General features: G+C 40.7%; 1 protein-coding gene across 3 annotated transcripts in view; it reads left to right on the top strand.

The window, feature by feature from the left end:
- The first annotated feature begins 14,818 nt into the window (after positions 1-14,818).
- PSPC1 (paraspeckle component 1) overlaps positions 14,819-18,895 on the top strand; it is a 101,093-nt gene continuing 97,016 nt past the window's right edge. For 2 of the 3 annotated variants that reach the window (XR_008958478.1, XM_057309846.1), the window contains exon 1: positions 14,835-15,401. Coding sequence is in view for 2 of the 3 variants with exons in the window: in XM_057309846.1 (XP_057165829.1) it covers positions 15,036-15,401 (366 nt within the window). In the remaining variant the exon portion in view is untranslated. Of the gene's footprint in view, positions 15,402-18,895 lie in introns of all 3 variants that reach the window. The other variant, XM_048215741.2, reaches the window with a different exon arrangement.

The raw sequence follows: 18,895 nt of genomic DNA on the forward strand, positions 1-18,895 counted from the left end.
GACGCGCCGGCCCTGGAAGTGAGGGCTGGGACGCCAGGTGTGGGGCACACATCCCCGGGACGCTGCAGGGTTGAGCAGCACCAACAGTAACAGAGTTAAAGTGGCCAAAACATTAGTAGAGAACGGGCCACAATCCCTCTGTTCTGTGACAGAGGCTGAAATTTGGCCGCTGCTGCTCTGACTCTCAGAAGAGGCACAGCAAACCGCCAGGGAAAGCCGCCAGAGAACAAAAGCCTGGAAATACCGGCTCAGGGAGTGCCCATCCCCATCCCCCCTCGCAGGGGACACAGAGACTCTACCCAAACAGGGTTGCCTGAGTATCAGCGCGGCAGGCCCCTCCCCCAGAACACAGAAGGCAGGCTGAAAAATCAAGAAGCCCACAACCCGGGCGCCTGGGTGGCGCAGTCATTGAGCGCCTGTCTTCGGCTTAGGGAGTGATCCCGGCGTTCCGGAAAGGAGTCCCTCATCGGGCTCCTCCGCTGGGAGCCTGCTTCTTCCTCTCCCACTCCCCTGCTTCTGTTCCCTCTCTCGCTGGTTGGCTGCCACATAAATAAATAAATAAAATCTTTAAAGAAGAAGCCCACATCCCTAAGATCCCTATAAAACAAGGGGCACGGCTTGGGACCCAGTCAATAATTTGGGCTCTGGAAACCCCGCAACCTCTCTTCATCAGAATGACAAGAAGGAGAAGCCCCCCCCAGCAAAGAAAAGACAGTGAGACTGTGGCCTCTGCCACAGAAATAATGGATATGGATGTAACCAAATTATCAGAAATGGAATTCAGAGTAACGATGGTCAAAATGATGAGTAGAATTGAAAAAAGTATAAACGAAAAGGTTACTGAGAATATAGAATCCCTAAGGACAGAAATGAGAGCGAATCTGACAGAAATTAAAAATTCTATGAGCCAAATGCAGGCAAAACTAGAGGCTCTGACAGCCAGGGTCGCAGAAGCAGAAGAAAGGGTTAGTGAATTGGAGGATGGGTTAATAGAGGAAAAAATGAAAATAGAAGATGGTCTTAAAAAAATCCACGCCCACGAATGTAGGTTACGGGAGATTACTGACTCAATGAAACGATCCAATGTCAGAATCATCGGCATCCCCGAGGGGGTGGAGAAAAACAGAGGTCTAGAAGAGATATTTGAACAAATTGTAGCTGAAAACTTCCCTAATCTAGCAAGGGAAACAAACATTCGTGTCCAAGAGGCAGAGAGGACCCCTCCCAAGCTCAACCACGACAAACCTACGCCACGTCACGTCATAGTGCATTTTGCAAATATTAGATGCAAGGATACAGTATTGAAAGCGGCCAGGGCAAAGAAATTTCTCACGTACCAAGGCAAAAGCATCAGAATTACGTCAGACCTGTCTACACAGACCTGGAATGAGAGAAAGGGTTGGGGGAGCATATTTAAAGCTTTTTCAGAGAAAAACATGCAGCCAAGGATCCTTTATCCAGTAAGGCTGTCATTCAGAATTGATGGAGAAATAAAGACATTTCAGAATCGCCAGTCACTAATCAATTTTGTAACTACGAAACCAGCCCTACAGGAGATATTACGGGGGGTTCTATAAAAGTAAAAAGGCCCCAAGAGTGATACAGAACAGAAAGTCACAGCCAATACAAAAAAAAGACTTTACTGGCAACATGGCAACATTAAAATCATATCTATCAGTAATCAGTCTTAATGTAAATGGTTTGAACCATCCCATAAAACGCCACAGGGTTGCAGATTGGATAAAAAGAAATGACCCATCCATTTGCTGTCTACAAGAGACTCATTTCAAACCCAAAGATGCATTCAGACTGAGAGTAAGGGGATGGAGTACCATCTTTCACGCAAATGGTCCTCAAAAGAAAGCTGGGGTAGCAATTCTCATATCAGATAAATTGGATTTTAAACTACAGACTATAGTTAGAGATGCAGAAGGGCACTATATTATTCTTAAGGGAAGTATTCAACAAGTGGATATGACAATTATAAATATATATGCCCCCAACAGGGGAGCAGCAAGATACACAAGCCAACTCTTATCCAGAATAAAGAGACATATAAATGAAAATACATTAATAGTAGGGGACCTCAACACTCCACTATCAGAAATAGACAGAACACCCTGGCAAAAACTAAGCAAAGAATCAAAGGCTTTGAATGTCATACTCGATGAGTTGGACCTCATAGATATATATAGAACACTACACCCCAGAACCAAAGAATACTCATTCTATTCTAATGCCCATGGAACATTCTCAAGAATAGACCATGTTCTGGGACACAAAACAGGTCTCAACCGATACCAAAAGATTGAAATTATCCCCTGCATATTCTCAGACCACAACGCTCTGAAATTGGAACTCAACCACAAGGAAAAATTTGGAAGAAACTCAAACACTTGGAGACTAAGAACCATCCTGCTCAGGAATGACTCGATAAACCAGGAAATCAAAAATCAAATTAAACAATTTATGGAGACCAATGAGAATGAAAATACAACAGTCCAAAACCTATGGGATACTGCAAAGGCAGTCCTAAGGGGGAAATACATAGCCATCCAAGCCTCACTCAAAAGAATAGAAAAATCTAAAATGCAGTTTTTATATTATCACCTTAAGAAGCTGGAACAGCAACAGAGGGACAGGCCTAATCCACGTACGAGGAAGCAGTTGACCAAAATTAGAGCTGAAATCAATCAAGCAGAAACCAGAAGTACAGTAGAGCAGATCAACAGGACTAGAAGCTGGTTCTTTGAGAGAATCAATAAAATTGACAGACCACTGGCAAGACTTATCCAAAAGAAAAGAGAAAGGACCCAGATTATTAAAATTATGAATGAAAAAGGAGAGGTCACGACGAGCACCATTGAAATTGGAAGGATTATTAGAAATTTTTATCAACAGCTATATGCCAATAAACTAAGCAATCTGGAAGAGATGGAATCCTTCCTGGAAACCTATAAACTACCAAGGTTGAAACCGGAAGAAATTGATTCCTTAAACAGGCCAATTAATTATGAAGAAATTGAGTCAGTGATAAACAACCTTCCAAATAACAAAACTCCAGGCCAGGACGGTTTTCCTGGGGAATTCTACCAAACATTCAAAGAAGAAATAATACCTATTCTCCTAAAGCTATTTCAAAAAATAGAAACAGAAGGAAAGCTACCAAACTCATTCTATGAGGCCAATATTACCTTGATCCCCAAACCAGGCAAAGACCCCCTCAAAAAGGAGAATTACAGACCGATTTCCCTAATGAATATGGACGCCAAAATCCTCAACAAGATACTTGCTAATAGAATCCAACAGTACATTAAAAGGATTATCCATCACGATCAAGTGGGATTCATACCTGGGATGCAAGCGTGGTTCAATATTCGCAAATCAATCAGCGTGATACATCATATCAACAAGAAAAGACTCAGGAACCATATGATCCTCTCAATCGATGCCGAAAAAGCATTTGACAAAATACAGCATCCTTTCCTGATTAAAACCCTTCAGAGTGTAGGAATAGAAGGTACATTTCTCAATCTCATAAAAGCCATCTATGAAAAGCCTACTGCAAATATTATTCTCAATGGAGAAAAGCTGGAAGCCTTTCCCTTAAGATCAGGAACTCGACAAGGATGCCCACTCTCGCCACTATTATTCAACATAGTACTAGAAGTCCTTGCAACAGCAATCAGACGACAAAAAGGGATCAAAGGTATTCAAATTGGCAAAGAAGAAGTCAAAATGTCTCTCTTTGCAGATGACATGATACTCTATATGGAAAACCCAAAAGAAGCCACTCCCAAATTATTAGAAGTTATAGAGCAATTCAGTAACGTGGCAGGATACAAAATAAATGCTCAGAAATCAGTTGCATTTCTATACACGAATAACGAGACCGAAGAAAGAGAAATTAGGGAATCCATCCCATTTACAATAGAACCAAAAACCATACGTTACCTTGGAATTAACTTAACCAGAGACGTAAAGGACCTATATTCTAGAAACTATAAATCACTCTTGAAAGACATTGAGGAAGACATAAAAAGATGGAAAGATATTCCATGCTCATGGATCGGAAGAATTAACATAGTTAAAATGTCCATGCTACCCAGAGCAATCTACACTTTCAATGCTATCCCGATCAAAATACCAAGGACATTTTTCAAAGAACTGGAACAAACAGTCCTTAAATTTGTATGGAAACAGAAAAGGCCCCGAATCTCCAAGGAACTGTTGAAAAGGAAAAACAAAGCTGGGGGCATCACAATGCCGGATTTCGAGCTGTACTACAAAGCTGTGATCACAAAGACAGCATGGTACTGGCACAAAAACAGACACATAGACCAATGGAACAGAATAGAGAGCCCAGAAATGGACCCTCGGCTCTTTGGGCAACTAGTATTTGATAAAGCAGGAAAAAACATCCGGTGGGAAAAAGACAGTCTCTTCAATAAATGGTGCTGGGAAAATTGGACAGCTACATGCAAAAGAATGAAACTTGACCACTATCTCACACCATACACAAAAATAAACTCCAAATGGATGAAAGACCTCAATGTGAGACAGGAATCTATCAAAATTCTAGAGGAGAACATAGGCAACAACCTCTACGACATCGGCCAAAGCAACCTTTTCATGACACATCCCCAAAGGCAAGAGAAACAAAAGATAAAATGAATTTATGGGACTTCATCAAGATTAAAAGTTTCTGCACAGCCAAGGAAACAGTCAGAAAAACTAAGAGGCAGCCCACGGAATGGGAGAAGATATTTGCAAATGACACTACAGATAAAGGACTGGTATCCAAGATCTACAAAGAACTTCTCAAACTCAATACACGAGAAACAAATAAACAAATCAAAAAATGGGCAGAAGATATGAACAGACACTTTTCCAATGAAGACATACAAATGGCTAACAGACACATGAAAAAATGTTCAAAATCATTAGCCATCAAGGAAATTCAAATCAAAACCACACTGAGATACCACCTTACGCCAGTTAGAATGGCAAAAATAGACAAGGCAAGAAACAACAATTGTTGGAGAGGATGTGGAGAAAGGGGATCCCTCCTACATTGTTGGTGGGAATGCAAGTTGGTACAGCCACTCTGGAAAACAGTGTGGAGGTCCCTTAAAAAGTTAAAAATTGAGCTACCCTATGATCCAGCCATTGCACTACTGGGTATTTACCCCAAAGATACAGACGTAGTGAAGAGAAGGGCCATATGCACCCCAATGTTCATAGCAGCAATGTCCACAATAGCTAAATCGTGGAAGGAGCCGAGATGCCCTTCAACAGATGACTGGATCAAGAAGTTGTGGTCCATATATACAATGGAATATTACTCAGCTATCAGAAAGAACGAGTTCTCAACATTTGCTACAACATGGACAGCAATGGAGGAGATAATGCTAAGTGAAATAAGTCAAGCAGAGAAAGACAACTATCATATGATTTCTCTCATCTATGGAACATAAGAACTAGGATGATCAGTAGGGGAAGAAAGGGATAAAGAAAGGGGGGGGTAAATAGAAGGGGGAATGAAACATGAGAGACTATGGACTATGAGAAACAAACTGAGGACTTCAGAGGGGAGGGGGGTGGGGGAATGGGATAGACCGGTGATGGGTAGTAAGGAGGGCACGTATTACGTGGTGTACTGGGTGTTATACACAACTAATGAATCATCGAGCCTTACATCGGAAACCGGGGATGTACTGTATGGTGACTAACATAATATAATAAAAAATCATTAAAAAAAAAAAAAACAAAATACAGCATCCTTTCCTGATTAAAACCCTTCAGAGTGTAGGGATAGAGGGTACATTCCTCAATTTCATAAAAACCATCTATGAAAAGCCTACAGGGAATATCATTCTCAATGGGGAAAAGCTGGAAGCCTTTCCCTTAAGATCAGGAACACGACAAGGATGCCCACTCTTGCCATTATTATTCAACATAGTACTAGAAGTCCTTGCAACAGCACTTAGAGAACAAAAAGGGATAAAAGGTATCCAAATCGGCAAAGAAGAAGTCAAACTCTCTCTCTTCACAGATGACATGATACTTTATATGGGAAACTCAAAAGACTCCACCCCCAAACTACTAGAACTTAGAGAGCAATTCAGTAATGTGGCAGGATGCAAAATCAATGCTCAGAAATCAGTTACATTTCTATTCACAAACAACGAGACTGAAGAAAGAGAAATTAGGGAATCCATTCCATTTACAATAACACCAAAAACCATACGTTATCTTGGAATTAACTTAACCAGAGTGTAAAGGATATATTCTAGAAACTACAGAACACCGTTGAATGACATTGTAGAAGACACGAAAAAATGGAAAAACATTCCATGCTCATGGATCAGAAGAATAAACGTAGTTAAAATGTCTATGCTATCTACAGCTATCTATACTGCCAAAGCCATCCCGATCAAAATACCAATGACATTTTTCAAGGAGCTGGAACAAACAATCCTAAAATTTGTGTGGAACCAGAAAAGACCGAATCACCAAGGAATTGTTGAAAAGGAAAAACAAAGCTGGGGGCAACATTTTGCCTGATTTCAAGCTATACTACAAAGCTGTGATCACCAAGACAGCATGTTACTGGCACAAAAACATACACATAGACCAATGGAACAGAATAGAGAACCCAGAAATGGACCCTTGGCTCTATGGTCAACCAATCTTTGACAAAGCAGGAAAAAACATCCAATGGAAAAAAGACAGTCTCTTCAATAAATGGTGCTGGGAAAATTCGACAGCTATATGGAAAGAATGAAAGTTGACTAGTCTCTCACACCATTCACAAAGATAAACTCCAAATGGATGAAAGACCTTGATGTGAGAGAGGAATCCATCAAAATCATAGAGGAGAACATAGGCTGTAACCTCTTTGACATTAGCCACAGCAACTTCTTTCATGACACATGTCTAAAGGCAAGAGAAACAAAAGAAAAAATGAACTTGTGGGGCTTCATCAAGATAAAAAGCTTCTGGGGCGCCTGGGTGGCACAGTGGTTAAGCGTCTGCCTTCGGCTCAGGGCGTGATCCCGGCGTTATGGGCCTGGCGTCATGGGATCGAGCCCCACATCAGGCTCCTCCGCTATGAGCCTGCTTCTTCCTCTCCCACTCCCCGCTTGTGTTCCCTCTCTCGCTGGCTGTCTCTATCTCTGTCGAATAAATAAATAAAATCTTTAAAAAAAAAAAAGATAAAAAGCTTCTGCACAGCCAAGGAAACAGCCATCAAAACAAAGAGGCAACCCACAGAATGGGAGAAGATAATTGCAAATGACACTACAGATAAAAGGCTGGTATCCAAGATATATAAAGAGCTTCTCAAACTTAATATTAGAAACAAATAATCAAATCAAAAAATGGACAGAAGATATGAACAGACACTTTTCCAAGGAAGACATACAAATGGCTAACAGACACATGAAAAAATGTTCAAAATCGTTAGCCATCAGGGAAATTAAAATCAAAACCACATTAAGATAACACCTTACACCAGTCAGAATGGCAAAAATGGACAAGGCAAGAAATAACAAATGTTGGAGAGGATGTGGAGAAAGGGGAACCCCCTTACACTATTGTTGGGAATGCATGTTGTACAGCCACTCTGGAAAACAGTGTAGAGTTCCCTCAAAAAGTTAAAAATAGAGCTACCCTATGATCCCGCAATTGCACTACTGGGTATTTACCCCAAAGATACAGATGTAGTGAAGAGAAGGGCCATATGCACCCCAATGTTCATAGCAGCACTGTCCACAATAGCTAAATCGTGGAAGGAGCCGAGATACCCTTCAACAGATGACAGGATTAAGAAGATGTGGTCCATATATACAATGAATATTACTCAGCCATCAGAAAGAATGATTTCTCAACATTTGCTGCAACATGGACGGGACTGGAGGAGATAATGCTAAGCGAAATAAGTCAAGCAGAGAAAGACAGTTATATGGTTTCACTCATTTATGGAACATAAGAAATAGCAGGAAGATCAGTAGGAGAAGGAAGGGAAGAATGAAGAGGTGGGTAAACAGAAGGGGGAATGAACCACGAGAGACTATGGACTCTGGGAAACAAACTGAGGGCTTCAGAGGGGAGGGGGCGGGGGATTATGATAGGCCGGTGATGGGTATTAAGGAGCGCACACATTGCATGGTGCATTGGGTGTTATATGCAAATGATGAATCATGGGATACTACATCAAAAACTAATGATGTGCTGTAGGGTGACTAACAGAACATAATAAAAAATTTTAAAGTAAATGTCAAAGGCAAGGCTCTCCTCTCTCTGCACTGCCATTCAACAATTTCTAGAAGTTCTAGATAATGCAATAAGATAGGAAAAGTAAATGCAAGGTATGGAGATTGGGAAGATGAAATAAAACTGTCTTTGCATGCAGATCATATGATTGTGTATGTAGAAAATCTGAATGAATTGACAAAAAACTAAAAAGCAATTATGGCAAGGTTGTAGGATATAATGTTAATTTTCAAAAGTGAATTACTTTTATGTACCAGAATGATCAAGTGGAATTTGAAATAAAAAATACATTCCTGGGAGCCTGGGTGGTTCAGTGGTTGGTTATCTACCTTTGGCTCATGTTATGGTCCCAGAGTCTAGGGATCAAGCCTCATGGTGGGCTCCCTGCTCAGCGAGGAGTCTGCTTGTCCCTCTGCCTTTGTCCTCCCCCTACCCCCATTCGTACTCTCTCTCTCACATGCTTGCTCTGTCTTTCAGATAAATAAATAATATCTTTTAAAAAATACAATACCATTTACAATAGTACTCCAAAACATGAAATATTTTGATATAAATGCATAAATTACAAGATCCATATGAGACAAACTACAAATCTCTGATAAATGAAATCAAAGAAGAACGAAATATATGTAGAGGTATTTCATGTTCATGGATAGTAAGACAATATTATCAAGAAGTCAGTTTTTTCCAATTTGATCTATGGATTCAATGTAATCCCAATAAAAATTCCAGCAAATTGTGTTTTTGATATGAACAAATTACTTCTTAAGTTTATACAGAGAGGATAAAAACCCAGAATAGCCAACACAATATTGAAGGAAAAGAACAGAATTGGAGGACTAATGCTACCCAACTTTAAGACTTACTGTAGGGGCGCCTGGGTGGCTCAGTTGTTAAGCATCTGCCCTCGGCTCAGGGCGTGATTCCGGCGTTCTGGGATCGAGCCCCACGTCAGGCTCCTCTGCTGGGAGCCTGCTTCTTCCTCTCCCACTCCCCCTGCTTGTGTTCCCTCTCTCGCTGGCTGTCTATCTCTGTCAAATAAATAAATAAAATCTTAAAAAAAGAAAAAAAGCTGCTGCTGAAAAGATTTAAAAAAAAAAAGACTTACTGTAAAGTTACACTAATCAAAACAATATTGTATTGGAGAAAGAGTAGACAGATCAATGAAAGAGAATATAGCATGCAGAAAAGGACCATCATAAATATAGGTCAACTGATCTTTGGCAAAGAACAAAGGCAATACAATGGAACAAAGACAATCTTTTCAATAAATGGTGCTGGTAAAACTGAACATTCACATATTAAGAAAGAGAGAGAGAGAGAGAATCTATACATAAACCTTACAATCTTCACAGAAATTAATTCAAAATGGATCATAGACCTAAATGTAAAACACGAAACTTTAAAAAGAAAAATGGAAGAAAATTTAAATGTCTTTTGGTTTGGTGATGACTTTTTATTATTTATTTATTTACTTATTATTTTTTTAAAGATTTTATTTATTTATTTGACAGAGAGAGAGACAGCCAGTCTCTCATCCCCCCTCAGGGGGATGCCTGGGTGGCTCAGTTGGTTGGTTGTCTGCCCTTGACTCAGGTCATGATCCTGGGGTCCTGAGATCAAGTCCCGCATTGGGTTCCTTGCTCAGCAGGGAGACTGCTTCTCCCTGTGCCTGCTACTCCCCTTGCTTGTGCTCGCTCTCTCTCTCTGATACATAAAATCTTCCAAAAAACGACACCTCAGAAAAGATACATAGATTTCAAATGAGCATAAGATAAGATGCTCCATATGGTATATTATCAGCGAAATGCAAACTAAAACAAAAGTGAGATACCACTATACCCATAACAGAATGGTCGGAATCTAGAACACTGACAACACCAAATGCTGGCAAACGATGTGGAGCAACAGGAACACTCATTCACTGCTGGTGGGAATTCAAAGTAGTCTAGCCACTTTGGAAGACAGTTTGACAGTTTCTCAAATGCTAAACATACTCTTACTCTAAGATCCAGCTATCTCACTGCTAGGTATTTACCCAAAGGAGTTGAAAACTTATATCCATACAAAAACCTGCACACAGATGTTTATAGCAGCTTCATTCATAATTGCCAAACTTCAAAACAACCAAGATGTCCTTCAGTAAGTGAATGGATAAATCAACTGTGGTACATCCAGGCAATGGAATATTATTCAATATTACAAAGAAATGAGCTACTGAGCCATGAAAAGACATAGGGGAATCTTAAATGCGTATTACTAAGTGAAAGAAGGCAGTCTAAAAAGACTACACACTGTATGATTCCAATTATATGACATTCTAGAAAAGGTAAAACTATGGAGACAATAAAAACATCCGTGATCTCCAGAGATTGGATGGGGAGAGTGATGAATAGGGGGAGCACAGGGGAGTTTTAGAGCAGTGAAAGTACTCCATATAGGGGCACCGGGGTGGCTCAGTCGGTTAAGTGTCTGACTTTGCTCAGGTTGTGATCTCAGGGTCCTGGGATTGAGCCCTGTGTGGGCTCCCTGCTCAACAAGGAGTCTGTTTGTCCCTCTTCCTCTCCCTCTGCCCCTCCCCTTGCTTGTGCTCTGTTTCTCTCTCAAACAAATGAAATCTTTTTTTTGTGAAAAAGAAATAGAACACTTTATTTTACATTACACATTTCAAACCAATAATAATAGCTACCTTTGAGTAAAGAATATAATGAGTCAGTCTTGGACTGAGTTTTTAACAACGTTGTTGAATATAACTTTGGAAAAACTTTATGATATATGTAGGATTATTTTTACCTTTTTTTAAAAATAATTTTTAAAATTATATTGTTAGTCACCATACAGTACATCCCTGGTTTTTGATGTAAAGTTCCATGATTCATTAGTTGCGTATAACACCCAGTGCACCATGCAATACGTGCCCTCCTTACTACCCATCACCAGCCTATCCCATTCCCCCACCCCCCTCCCCTCTGAGGCCCTCAGTTTGTTTCTCATAGTCCATAGTCTCTCATGGTTCATTCCCCCTTCTTATTATCCCCTCAAACAAATGAAATCTTAAGAGAAAGCACTCTGTATAATACTATAATGGTGAATACGTGTCATCATAAATTTTTCCAGACCCATAGAATATACACCACTGAGCGAACCGCACTGGACTCTGCGTGATCATGATGTAACAGTATGGGTTCATCAGCTGTAACAGATGTATCATTCTTCTCTGTACCTTCTTCTTAATTTTGCTGTGATTCTAAAACTGCTCTAAAAAATAAAGTTTGAAAGTGACAACGGGGGTGCCTGGGTGGCTCAGTTGGTTAAACGTCTGCCTTCAGCTCGGGTCACGATCCCAGGGTCCTGCTTCTCCCTCTCCCTCTGCCTGCCACTCCCCCTGCTTGTCCTCTCTCTATCAAATGAATAAATAAAATCTTTAAAAAAATCCATATTTAAAAAAAAGTGACAACAATAGGGACTCCTGGGCTCAGTCGGTTAAGGGTCTGCACTAGGCTCAGGTCATGATCCCAGGGTCCTGGGATGGAGTCCCGCATCCGGTTCCTTGCTCAGTAGGGAGTCTGCTTCTCCCCCTGCCTACTGCTCCCCCTGCTTGTGTGCTCTCTCTCCACCTTCTCTCTGACAAATAAAATCTTTTAAAAATAAAAAAAATAAAAAATGACAATAATATCTACCTTAAGAGATTGTTATGAAGATTAATGAGTTAATAGGTGTAACACAATTAGAATAATGCCTGGCAGGTTTTGCTTGGTCACAACCGGGAGTGGGGTGCTACTGGCACCTATTTGGTAGAAGCCAGTCATGCTGCTAAACATCCCCTCATAACAAATAATTATTTGGTCCAAAATGCAAATAGTGTTGAGGTTTAGAAAATATGCTCTAATGCTTCTGAGGCACCATGATGTGGATGGTCTTACCTAGGGAGCGAATGTAGCTAAAGAAGAGAGAAGAACTTAAACTTGTGGCTCTCCAAGATGCTAAAGATTCCTAAGAAAGGTACAATGACTGAGGCCAGTGCGGTGTAAGAACACCAGGAGAATATGATAGTACAGAAGACAGAACAGTGTTTCCAGAAGGTAGGAGAAAAGTAACCAATAATAACACTTATGGTATCAGAATATTTTCCAAATATTATATAAATGCAATCCATTTACTATGCACAATAACTGTTAAGTAGTTATTATTCCCAAATTACACATGGTGAAACCCAGCCATGGGTCTACAATGTCAAATGCTGCTGAAGTTTGAGATTTGACTGTCGCACCTGGTAAAGTAGAGGCTGTTGCCCATTATGCCAAGAGAGGTCTCAGAGGAATGGAATGCGGGGATAGATATCTGATTAATGTGGCTTAAGGAGATATCAAATGAACAAATAGAGACAGAAAATATAGAAAATTCTTCTGCTTTCTCTCTTTCTTTCTTCCTTTCTTTCTAATAAAGAAATAACTAAAGGACAACATTGATCTAGGAAGGATTTTTTTCTTTCCTTTTTTTTTTTAAGGTGACAGTTTTATCAGCAGTTTGTTTTGGATATAGTTGGGTAGCAGTTTGGATATAGTAGAATCCAGATCAAGTGATTGACCACTTGGAAAGGTAACTAGGTAACTGTGGAAGCGAAGTGTTTGGAAAGAGATGCTATCCAGTGGGTTGGCCTTGGGATCATTGGCAATTCATTCTTGTAACAGGAGGGAAGGCTACATATGGAATTAGGTTCGTTGATTTGATGCTGATTGAGTAGGGCAATTTTATTCTGATTGTGTCTTTTTCTTCAGCGAAGTTAATAAAAATTGACAATATTGGCTATGAATGAGGTGGGGGAGTGTTGGTTTGAGAGAGAGAAGATAGTCTGAAATTGTTAGGTGAGAGAAATAAGTAGGGGCTGAGGTTCTACCTGACATTTGTGGTTATAAATTTAAAGAGTGGTGAGAAAGTTATCACAGGAGGGAAAGGAGAGTAAAGAAGACGGAGAACGGAAAAGGGAGCATAAGCTCATGTTTATGTCGGCATGAGAATTTTGGAGCTGGGATTTTTGCTGAAGGAGAGGGATGTTCTCCAAGTTACAAGGGTTCATGGAGAATGTCTGTGTCTCATACTTAAGTCCGTGACACATGGGATGTAGGAAAAAAGGTCCACTTCTAGGGAGGGCTGTTGAGGAAGCAATCTTCAGAGGAAAACCATATTCCAGTTAAAGCAGGAAGATGTTCAGAGAAAAATTAAAGATAGGGGATTTTGCTGATGACAGAGAGTGAGTTTCCAAGCACTCAGTAGAAGGCTTTGGGGCAAAGGGGTGTGGGGAATTCGGTCAGACTCAGCAATTTACAGACCCATACGGGAATTAGAGTCTGAGTGATTAGAATTTGGATGGTCACTAAGGTAAATAGGGATTAGTCTTGATGGTGTTTTATTTTAAAATTTTTGGATCGTTTAAAAATTTTTAAGGCATAATTTACATACAGTAATGCTGACCCTTTTAGTGCAGTTTACCAAGTTTTGACAAACACATACAATTGCCACCACCTCATTCAAAATAGAGTTTCATCGTTCCAAAAATTTCCCTGTGTCCCTGTGTAGTCACCACCCCAACCCCCCAGCCCCTGGCAACCTCTGATTGGATCTGTGTTCTGTAGTGCGTTCCTTTTTATTGCTGAGCATATTTTATTATGTGAACATCACACTCTTTACCTATCACTAGTTGGACATTTGGATTGTTTCCAGTTTTTGTTGATTACAAATAAAGTCCCTGTAAACATTTGCATGTAGTTTTTTGTGTGACCATGACCTTCACTGTTTAATCAGGAGTGGGATTGCTCTTCCTAAGTGAGCATATGTTTAACCTCATGAGAAGCTACTGAAATGTTTTGCAGAGAGTGAATTCATTTCTTTCTAACACTCACTGAGGACTGCCTGCCCATGTCCCAGGAGAGGTACTGAGCAGAACTGAGTAGTTTGGCAGACAGTGTGTGGCTCACAGATCTTAAAATATTTGCAAACTGGCCCTTTACAGAAAATATTTGTTGACTCTTGTTATGGAGTATGGTCCACAAGAATTCAGAATTTCATAAGCAATTTCATGGAGTCCTTCTCGGAGGTGAATAATCAACAGCATAATTATTTTATAGAACGGGATAGATAGTCTTATCAGTAAATATAATAAAAACCTTGCTGTTTAAACGGGCAGAAATAAATGTTTTTACTTGTTTCAATTACTGGGAAATATCTTCTTATTCAATGCCATGCATAAAATCTGCAAGTTTTCATTTTTCCATAGTCATTGAGAATTGAGCTGGATATTTAAAAGAGTATGGATATTCCCCAAATCATTGTGTGCACACATAACACAATTATCTCACAAGTGCAACCCCACCGTCGGCTAATTCGGGAAGATGGGAAACCGCTTTTCGCGAAGCCTAGGAGGTGGCTTGGGCAGGCAGCTCAGTGAATGGCGTGCTCTTGCGCATGCTAGTTATCTTGCCGTTGGCGCCAATAATGCGCAGGCGCGTTGGCTCCGGCGACGGCCTTTGCGGAGGGGCGGGACTTACAGCCGGCGTCTCTTCTTGTAACTGCGGCTGGTGGCAGCGCCATTTTGAACGTGCGGCTACCGCGGCCGTGAGTCGGATCTGGCAGGGCAGCGCGCTAGAAGACCTACCAGTCTTCTCTGACTATTTTTTTCTATATTCCATTTCTGTAGGTATATACAGAGATACAGCTATAGTTCTAGAATTATATCCGGTGTCTGAAGTTAACTCACTAAGATGATGTTAAGAGGAAACCTGAAGCAAGTACGCATTGAGAAAAACCCGGCCCGCCTTCGAGCTCTTGAGTCCGCGGCAGGCGAAAGCGAGCCGGCGGCCGCCATGGCCCTCGCGCTAGCAGGGGAGCCGGCGCCACCTGCCTCCGTGCCCCCAGAGGACCACCCCGATGAAGAGATGGGATTCACCATCGACATCAAGAGCTTCCTCAAGCCAGGCGAAAAGACGTACACGCAACGCTGCCGACTGTTCGTGGGGAACCTGCCCACAGACATCACGGAGGAGGACTTCAAGAGGCTCTTCGAGCGCTACGGGGAGCCCAGCGAGGTCTTTATCAATCGAGACCGTGGCTTTGGCTTCATCCGTTTGGTGAGTGTCGGGCCTAGCCGGTGGCGGTGTCGGGGGAAGGGGGCGTGAAGGGAGGCCCCTTAGAGGAGCGGGTCGCCGCGGCGGCCCTCCACGTTCTTCAGCCGCCTTGGAGAAAACCCTTGTCCCAGCTGCGGTTTTCGCTGTGGCCTGTGAAAACCGCGGCGCCTCCCGTCCTTGTCTTTCCCGCCGTGCTGGATTGTCCTCTCACCCAGAGCGGCGTTTTAGCCCGGTATTTCCGATTAGCGGGCTCGGTTTCCCGTCGCTCCGCGATTGCTGTCGCCAACGTTTTCTGCTCTGCGCGCGTCCGGCTTCGCTTGCCCCGCGCTACGTAGGCTTCGGCTAACCCGGCCCAATGGGTTCTAGTTCTCTGGTTCCGACAAGATTCAGAAACGTTTTGGGGTGAGACTTCTTCCAGGAAAAACTGTTGTAAGGTAAATGAATTAGATATGAATTTGGAACGGAAGCTTCGGTCTTACCAGAAATTTCATTGGGCATGGAGGACCAACCAGCGGACTCGCTTCTTAAATATTTTCCAAATCATCTCCTTGGTTGCAACCCGACTTGCATGCGTTTAACGGTAAACCATGTTGTTTCTCACCTCAGCGCAGCCCACCTTTAACTGCCTAGTTCTTAAACTCTGTAATACTGGGACGGTGTCGAATTGTTACGTATCTAATGTAGGATGTTCTCTTTCCAAACATTCTGGACGTTTCCACGTTTTGGGGTGGGGAGTATATTATATTTTACGTGCACATTTTAATGCTAGAAGAGTACACATTTTACTTTTTAGTCTAAGTCTTAAAAGTTTTCCAATAACATGCAAAAATTGTGCCTCACACATTTTTTTTAAAAAAATTCAAACAGCGGGGGTTTGCTCTTACGGGACAAAATACCTACCTCGGTTTTCCTAAGTGCTTTGTCGTGAACTCCGTCAGTGTCAATTAATATAGCTTTATTGTATTTTGTATTTAGATGCTTGATTTTTTTCCCAACAAAATATTTTTCTTGGAGACACTTTTACACAAGGGCTTTTTGTGTTGTGTTGCCTTTCTAGTTTGACCGTCGAATTTTATGTGCATGGCAGTTTGTGGAAGCTAATTGGAGTTTTAACATTCAAAATCGGGTTCTCTTCATGATTAGCCAAGGCAAAATTTTAATATGTAGATAGAATTGATTGTAATTTAATGACGTATTTTTTAGGGAGAACATTTAAAGTCTAAATGGCTTCAAGAGAGGGTGAATCTTCATAGGGTATATATATATGTATATATATTTTTAAAGATTTTATTTATTTGACAGAGCGAGCAAGAGAGGGAACACAGGCAGGGGGAGTGGGCGAGGAGGAAGCAGATTTCCTGCTGAGCAGGGAGCCGGATGTAGGGCTCAATCCCAAGACCCGGGTATCATGACCTGAGCCAAAGGCAGACGCTTAACGATTTAGCCACCCAGGCTCCCATTCATAGGGTATTATTAATGAGACCTGGAAATTCTCTTAAAATTGAAGTTATGTAATCAGTGCGTTTTGAACGTAAAGTTATAAATAGTTATCTTTTGGACGTTAGAGAAACAGTCTGTCATTTGGTAAAATTATTTTTAATATAATTCCAAAAGTTATCTTAAAGGAATTTAGGTTTCTACAATGAAGTATTTTAGGCAGTTTTTAGTAAACTTTTCCAAAAGAAGTTATTTAACATTTTCATAGTCTTGAGCCTCTGGCACCCTGTGGTCTGTTCTAAAGTTGACATTCTGGAGGAAGAATGGTAGGACTGCACATCCTTTTGTTTTGGAAGCCTTACACTTAAAAAATAAGCCAGTAGTAAACATTTTGACATGGAAAAATCTTCTTCCATCTTTAAACCTACTAATAATCCTTTTTTTCCTTTAGTGTATTAGCCCTGTCCAATAGAACTTCTGCAGTGATGGAAATGCTATGAGTAATGTGCTGTCCAGTGTAGTAGCTACTAGCCGTATGTGACTTTAGGGCACTTGAAATGTAGCAATTGTGCGGGAGGATTTAAACTTTAAATTTTTATTTATTCTTAAATTTAAATAGCCACATGTGGCTAGTGGCTATTAGCTTTTAGTTTCTTTACTAAAAAAAGTCTATGGGATTATGAAATGGGGAGGTGAGGACAGCTCTTGTCTGCTCCTTTGGGATATGCTCCTCCAAACCTATCATGCTGTATTTTTTGTGTAGGAATGTTAAAAATATGTCAATGGGAAATTAGAATTTAGCTTACAATTTTGACTTTATGGATAACTTTACTGTTTAATCTGGGCTGTATAATTAACAGGTACATTTAAAAGCCTTCAGTATTTCTGAGCTATTATGTATCTTTTTCTACTTAGGAAAATCATGTAGTGTATACCTGATTTGAATGTAAGTAATGGTGTAGTGGCTATAGTATGTAGTGGTGGTGTAGTGGCTCTATAATAGTGGTGTAATTTTATTTGATTTATATTTTTAGGAATGCGTTTTACTTGTTCAGCAGTTAATCTTCAAAATTAAATAAATTTTCTTACCTTGCTGGTTGTAGGTTTCCGGTTAATTGATTAGGTGAGACAAGATTTTGGAGATGGTGTAGGGTCAGCGTTGCTAGTATGTAATGGGGAGGAAAAAGAATTGAAGTGGCATTTCCTCCTAAAGGCCTAATCCATATTGTGAATCCATGGTACATGAGGGTTGATATAGACTGTTTATTTTAGATACATTTCCTGGAATTTTAGACCTAAAAGCTTCTTTTTTAGGTTTTGACTGGTTACTGATTGGCTAAATTAACTGAGAAGTTGTAGTGTATTTTTTAAAAAGTTTACTTATTTAAGTGATCTCTACACCCAGTGAGGGGCTCGAACTGACGACCCCGAAATTAAGAGCCACATGCTTCTCAGACTGAGCCAGCCAGAAGTCCCAGTGCTGTATTTTAAAACTAGTTTAATATAGTTAAAACTGGTATTAGTTTGACTTGAACTTTGTTTCTGCTTTTATCTCCCCCTCCCCTACTTTTAGCTTTAGTGAACCAGACTTCTGGTAGTGATTCACTCAAGTGTGGTTTCTTTCCAACAGATTTACATCTCTCCCTAGTCTTATATTATTTTCCCTATCAGTCATGCTAGCAATGCTGACCCTAGACCATCTCAAAAACTGTTAATTGGGAATTTGTTAGAAATGCAAATTCTGAGACCCCACCTTAGATTAGATCTACTGAATCAGAAATTGTGGGGTTGGGGCCCAACAATCTTGGGTTTTAATTAGCCCTCCATGTTATTCTTATGTTTTCTAAGGTTTGAGAACCCTGTTGTAATTAAAGAGTTAAAAATAAACTGAATTTGCATTAATTTAGCCATTGGGGAGGACTACATACTCTCCCCTTGTGTTTTTGGTTTTTAATAATGAAATACTGTGTGCTTCTTACCGAATGTCAAATACTAGAGAAGATTAGTCATAGAATCTCCTTAGTGGGCCTGTCCAGCGTATAATTTCAAGTGCTCTTTTA

This window comes from Ursus arctos, unplaced genomic scaffold (assembly GCF_023065955.2).
Source record: "Ursus arctos isolate Adak ecotype North America unplaced genomic scaffold, UrsArc2.0 scaffold_10, whole genome shotgun sequence".
Lineage (NCBI taxonomy): Eukaryota > Metazoa > Chordata > Mammalia > Carnivora > Ursidae > Ursus > Ursus arctos.